This window comes from Impatiens glandulifera, chromosome 4 (assembly GCF_907164915.1).
Source record: "Impatiens glandulifera chromosome 4, dImpGla2.1, whole genome shotgun sequence".
NCBI lineage: Eukaryota > Viridiplantae > Streptophyta > Magnoliopsida > Ericales > Balsaminaceae > Impatiens > Impatiens glandulifera.
In genome coordinates, this window is record NC_061865.1 from 25,547,478 (window position 1) to 25,554,315 (window position 6,838).

Below are 6,838 nucleotides of genomic sequence, written 5' to 3' on the forward strand. Positions count from 1 at the left end.
TATCTTCTCATGATTTATACGGGTTTCTTACTATTTCGACCATTTATGTAGATGATCAATTATTATTTGGCATTACATTTTTCGGCAACCATCGGTTAAGGATAATTTTAATTGTCGTTCGGAATATTTGAAAGAGATTCTTCAGATATGTCTAACAAAAATTTTAATTTTTTTATATTGTTTTTATATAATTTACTAATTTATTTTCAATATATGATTCCCAATTAATTTAATAAGAATTATTTTCTTATAAAAAAATACAAATAAACTAATTTTTATAGTAATAACGTATGTTTAAACGATGTTTTTCTTTTAGCTTTTTTTTTCAACAAGGTATTACAAGTTTATTTGTCCTAACTAGTAGGGAAGGAAGAATAGGTAAGAATTAAACATCATTTCATTTGAAAGAGAAACTGAAACATAATAATAATTTACACTCTCAAAATATAAAATCAACTGTTTTACAAACCATATAATAAATATATATATGTAACAAATGATCATTTAGCACCCAAAACTAAATGTCAATTTATTATATTAACAGAAAACTGTTTTGAAACTATATAACAATCTCCCTCTTTCTCTTGTGTTCTTGTTTATAGCCTCCAAAGCTACCTGATGTATCTTCATCATCCACTTTTTTCTTTTATTCAAATGTTCGCAGGGTTATTATTGTTCTCGTACTCTAATGTTCCCAATGATAAATTCCTCTTCAAAACTCGCACTCTCGTGAATTTTCTCAGCTTATCCAAATTATGCTCTTCTTCTCCTTGTAACATCTGGACCACCTGTTCTTCATTATAACATTTTCTTACTTACTATAACCAAAACAGAATTAATCAAAATGATACAAAACAATGCCTTCTTTTTTTTTTTGTCAAACGTGCCTTGCTCATTGTAGGCCGTTCAGATGGGATTTGATCTAAGCACATTGCCGCAACTGTCACCATTTGACTCAACTGCTCTGTGTCATAGGCTTCACCAAGACATGGGTCGATTAGCTCGGTCAATTTGTTTTCTGTTAGTAAAGGTTTAGCCTGCAGAATATTTTTGATTAAATTGTCACAACTTCCATCTTTTTTGGGTTCAATCTCATCTATCAATATACACTATACTTACCCACATTACGAGACTCTTTTGGGATTTATCCAAAGCCAACCGTCCAGTGATAACTTCCAACAATAGAACACCGTACGAATATACATCAGTCTTTTCGTCCACTATTCCATGCATGAAAAATTCGGGAGGAAGGTAACTGTCAATGGAAAGAACAGAATCAGCAAATTTCAGAAAAGAGAATCCAATGGCTACAAATAAAAAAAATAGAAAGAATCAAACAAACCCAAATGTGCCCTCAAATTGTGACACTGTGAGATGTGTCCATTGATCCGGCAGCCACTTTGACATCCCAAAATCAGATATCTATTGAATACATAAGTTGTTTGTTGTTAGAACTCAAAATGATCAGAGGATGAATCTTGTTTCTTTTTTTTCTTTCTTTCAAAAATAGTTTGATTACCTGAGCATCAAAGTCTTCAGAAAGAAGGATATTGGCAGCCTTTATATCCCTATGAATAATTCGACGTTGACATCCTTCATGAAGATACGATAAGCCTTCCGCTGTTCCTAATGCAATCTTATACCTGATTTTCCATGTCAAATTCTCCTTATCACCTGAATAAACGGAAAAAATGAAGCATTAATGGGATCTGGCTCGAAGATCTTCCAGTTAAATATTAGTTATGAGAAAAAACAATGATCGGACCAGTGAGGATCGATGATAAGCTCCCATGGGCAGACAAATGAAGAACAAGGTGCATTCCACCATCAACTCCATATCCAATAACATTGGCGATATTAGGATGATTCACATGGACTAATATACCAAGCTCAGATAAATAATCAGCTATAACCTCTTCTGTGCTTCCTCTATTTAGTCTTTTTATGGCTACAAGTTGCCCATTTTTCAGATTTCCTCTGAAAACTTCAGAGTAACCTCCCTCTCCAATAATATTTTCTTTGCAAAAGGGAGAGATAAAATGGAGAGAATTAGGTGCAATTGCATCTTCAGTCACCATATATTACAAGATAATTCTTATTAAGTATATACCTTCGCTGAAATTGTTGGTTGCATCTGCAAGATCCGAAAGGGAAAAGTTTTTCCACGATGATTTCAGGTGAGGTAGGCATTCAGCATCCAAACTAGTATCAAAAGAGGGCATGCTTTGTCTTGCGCTCCTGCTCTTTTTCTTTGACAATTTCTTTATTGTGTTTATGTTGTTGTGGAAAGTAGGAAATTGAGGTCCCTTCTTCAATATTCTGAAGATCCCTCTTGGAGCTCGCCATTGATGGCCAGTCCTTGGATTTGTTGATGAGCTCGGATCTGAGAGATCGGTCTCATATTCCATCTCATTGTCGGAAGATTCCCTTGTCTGATAGTCCAAGTCTAAGGAAATATCAAATTTGTTCATAGAATCAGAATCAAATTGACAATTTCTTAGAATCACATTATGAAAGGAAAAGGTCCGTCCATTCATTCTCAAATTGATTTGCTAGAACATAATGGATGTACAACAACACATCAGATTATTAAAAATCGTGCATAATACTCCTAATGGGAGATTTAGGTTTTACCTTCTGCGGAGAGCGAGGAGGAGTGACATGGGAATTGTCTCCTGGACTCTTCTTCAGCACTTCCATCAGTAATGCCATGACCATGGCTATTACTGGAACGAAAAATTGCATGAGAATTAATCGAATGTTAGAATTTAAGAGAAAAAGAAGAACATATATATGTATATATACCTGGGAGAAGTTGAAGGATGCATAACTCCTTTTTTGTGTTTCAATGAAATCCAATTGTCAGAGACGATTCCGTATCAGACCTCCCGAGGATCCAAAATGGAGACGAATCGAGCAATGGAGAGACAGAAAGAGGGAGAGAGAAAGGGAGGGAGAGAGATAGAGGTCAGAGAAACACATAGAAAGAGGAGCTGGAAGAGAATGGAAGGTGTTCGTTGAGAGAGAGAGAGAAAAAGAAAGCGGGAGATAGAAAAACGGTTAATAAGATTTGTCAGCTGCTTTCTATTAATATTATTAATTAATTTTCAAATTACCCCCCACAGATTTTGTGCTAAAAATTCGGATTTCTCTTCATTCCTCTATTATTTATGTCCTCTTATAAAATACTTTTTATTTTTACTTTTTAATCATGCTATTCTCCTCAAATATTTTTTTTTTTTTAAATTGTGGACCGTGTGTGAAGACTCAAACTCATGAAGACATGAGTTCTTATGCTACCACTGAACTACGAGTCTCCACCAATTATCTTTTTTTATTAGAGATAATGAAGAAAAAATGTTGTAAAGTTTTGTATGATCAAACATATTGGGGTATTAATCGGATGAAGCTAATTAAAACATACAAATTCATTATATTTGTAAGTCAAATACTCCAAACCAATTGATGCAGAGATGATCATATATGCAATGATTAGTTAGTCTCAGTCTTCGTCAACATCATAAAACTATTCCTTCAACAATAAACTGTTTACTAATCATGGAAAAACAAATCTTCATCCGATTAAAAGGCAACCCAATCTTGCTATTCTAAGAATGGTCATAGCACATGCTTCCAACTCGAAGAGCTCATCTTCATGCAACTTTGCCCTTAAGATTATGTGTCATTGCAATTCTAATTGATAAGTATTACCCCTTGCATTCTTGTAACATGTTAGGGTTTATGAATAATGGAGGGGAATCATACTTGACGATAGAATATGCAAAGTAATGCGTGAAGTATTAGTTAGGGATATAATTGTATTGACTAATGAATTGTATAAATAAATGATAGTCTTGTATTGGTTAGGCATGAAATAAAATGTTCATCCTCACTTCTTCCCTACTAACAACAAAAGAACTTAAATTTGAGTAAGGAACGTGAAACTTACCAATGATGCCCTTGCAAGTTATCGATCAACAAGAGGTTGGTATGAGAATGACGGTCCTCTCATCATTCGTTAGGAAAGTTGAGAATGTTTTGTTACCCACTCGATGCTCAAAATGATGTCGAGATCCTTGTCCCGTGTGGAGGTCAATCAAACCACAACCGCCCAAGCCACATTTATGGTTATCATTACTCAAGAGTCTTCAATGCTTCCCCTTCATTCGAGGATATTATGCAGGCATCTTTCCACATCAAGCAAATCATTTCTACATAGCTTTCTGACCAGCGATTGAAAAACACATCCACTAATTGCATATCCAATATCAAACATACAATCAAGAACGTATAAAGCATCGTCCAACTTATCCCCTTCAGATAAACAATTGATAACTCCTTCAAATGTCTGCCTTTTAGGTTTCAGATTTTTCTTCAGCATTGCATCCAACCATTCAAACCCTTCCAATTCATAACCTTTATCCAGCAACCCACAAATAATGAAATCATGAACACAATTTGCTGGTTCCACACCCCTATTTAACATGTCAGCCCACAATTCTTTCGCTTCTTCCAGATTTCCCATCTCGCAACATTTCTCAACAAGAGACGTGTACGAGGCAGCCGACGGTTGCAGTCCCCGCTCATGGAGCTCGTTTAGGAGCCCCAAACCCTCAACTATATTACCTTCCTCGCAAAATCCTTTGATCAAAGAATTATACGTGCCAGTATCACGAGAAATACCATCTTTTTCCATTTTCGCTAGCATAGCATTAGCTTCTTTGGTCATTCCAAATGAGGACAATCCTCTAATCATCGTATTGTAACTAACTATTGAATTTCTATAACCACTATTCAGCATTTCTTTATATAACTCCTGTGCCTCTTTCAGATTCCCAATGCTACATAAACCATAAGCAAGAGCATTATATGTGTACTCATTTGGAACAATTCCTTTCTGAATCATCTCAAACCATAACTTTCTGGCATCATCAATCCATTTCATCTTGCAAAGACCGTGAATCATAGTTGTGTACATTACCCTATCGGGAGCATAACCTCTATTTTTCAGGTCGTTAAAAATCCGAAGACCTTCATGAGTCATCCTCCTCTTGCATAACCCATTGATGATTTCTTGATAGGTAAGGATATCGGGTGTGCGGTTTTTCGCAATCATGTTATGAAGTAGGGAAGAAACCCTAGAGTAATGGCCGTCCTTGCAAAAACCAGAAATCAGTTTATTAAAAGCAGCATTACTGGGAACAAAACCATCTCCTAGAACCTGCATCAGCAGTTTGTGACCTTCATCAACATTCTTGTCAATAGTGAAAGCCCTAATTATATAGTCAACTGTCTCCACATCCCCCGCCACACCAAACTCTATCATGTTCCCGTACAACTTCCAGAACTCCTCAGTCCTGCTAGCTAGGATAAGAGCTGATAAACCCGAATTCCAGGTTTCTAATGACGGACAAATTCCTATGCTTTTCATTTCATCGAACACCTCAAGTGCATTTTCATAGTCACCACTTTCACACAAACACCTAATATAAGCTTCCAACAAATCTGGTTCAGGAGTAAAATCTACAGACTTTATGAAAGAACTTGCAGCTTTCGAAGCTTTGGCTTTCAAAAGACAACTGAATATGAGATTGCAGGAAGAATGATCGGGAAAAAACCCAGGTTGTGACGTCAACCAGTAAAAAAATCGAAGTGACAGAAGACCATTAGCTTGCTGCTTTAGAAGCCCATTTAAAACATACCGATCGAAGAAATTGACAGACGGAAAATCAGAAATTAGGGTTTGCTCCCACCTGGGACGAGTTCGAATCGTCCTCCAAATCCCTTGTACCATTATCTGATTCAATCCCTGAACATTGTCAGGAATAGGGGACTGGTCCTGGACCTGGAGTGAGTGTTCGCCGCTGCCATCTACTCCGGCGCCAAGGTTCCTGAACTGGGGTTTATTGCTTTGTACTGAGAGAGGATTTTGTCGGAGAAACAAGCGAGTTAAATTTGGGGAATACCTCGCCATTCTCAGCCAATCAATGTCTTACCAAGAAAAATATATAAAAGGGGAGAAATTTGCGAATCAGTGCTATGGCGGCGTGATCAATGACACTGGTATGCCGATGATGGTATTAAGACTGCCTGCCTGACTAGACTTGGGGTCTGAGATCAGGGCTAGTAAGTTCAAGGTTCTTTATGTTTGGGGGAGAAAATATTGGATGCCTCTTTAGTATTTAAGCCTGCTATATTATTAATTAATGGCCAACAAATATCTAGTTAAATTATGGATAACAAGTATTTTTATCAAACAAGTGGAACTAGGAAGAGAGGTGAGATAAGTTAAAAACAAATTGGGATATGCTTAAATAAATAATAATAAAATTTATCATTTTTTTTAATAATTAGATAAAAAGAAATAATGAATTATATTAAGTTTAAAAATAAAATAGTGATAATATCACATTTTGAACGTAATATAGGATAGGTTTCATCTCACCCGAACCCTACATAAATTTGTTACTGACTAGACAAATCTTTTTATTAGCGAACAAATTGTTGTAATCTAACATATTAAACTATTATTCAGTTCCTATTAAATCATACCATTCTTGTGAAATTTAGATTTTTAATCAATTTTCATTTGAATTTTTTTTTAATTCATACAAGAAGACAATGCAAGTAACCTTAAGACCATAAATTAAACTCTTATAAACACTTAAAAATAATTTATTTATTTTTTTGTATTATTTATTAGATTCTCAAACTTCTTATATTCAAGAATAAATAAAATAAATAAAATAATTTATTTGTATTATTATTAAATAAATCTTTAGTCTTAATAACATTGTCAATATAATTTTTTTTATTATTTTATTTTGCTAAAACATCT

General features: G+C 35.0%; 2 protein-coding genes across 2 annotated transcripts; both read right to left on the reverse strand.

Moving 5' to 3' along the window:
* Positions 1-379: 379 nt before the first annotated feature.
* Positions 380-2,941, reverse strand: LOC124934172 (receptor-like cytosolic serine/threonine-protein kinase RBK2). Its single transcript, XM_047474655.1, has 9 exons — positions 2,806-2,941; positions 2,635-2,726; positions 2,111-2,446; positions 1,766-2,017; positions 1,520-1,674; positions 1,343-1,422; positions 1,120-1,255; positions 888-1,037; positions 380-788 (listed from the first exon to the last, which is right to left on the reverse strand). Exons 1-9 carry the CDS (start codon positions 2,826-2,828, stop codon positions 651-653), a joined length of 1,362 nt encoding a protein of 453 aa, XP_047330611.1. The 5' UTR covers positions 2,829-2,941; the 3' UTR covers positions 380-650.
* LOC124934171 (pentatricopeptide repeat-containing protein At5g18950) lies at positions 2,849-6,075 on the reverse strand. The gene is made up of 2 exons (XM_047474653.1): positions 3,950-6,075; positions 2,849-2,993 (listed from the first exon to the last, which is right to left on the reverse strand). Exon 1 carries the CDS (start codon positions 5,972-5,974, stop codon positions 4,163-4,165), a length of 1,812 nt encoding a protein of 603 aa, XP_047330609.1. The 5' UTR covers positions 5,975-6,075; the 3' UTR covers positions 2,849-2,993; positions 3,950-4,162.
* Between the last annotated feature and the right edge of the window lie 763 nt (positions 6,076-6,838).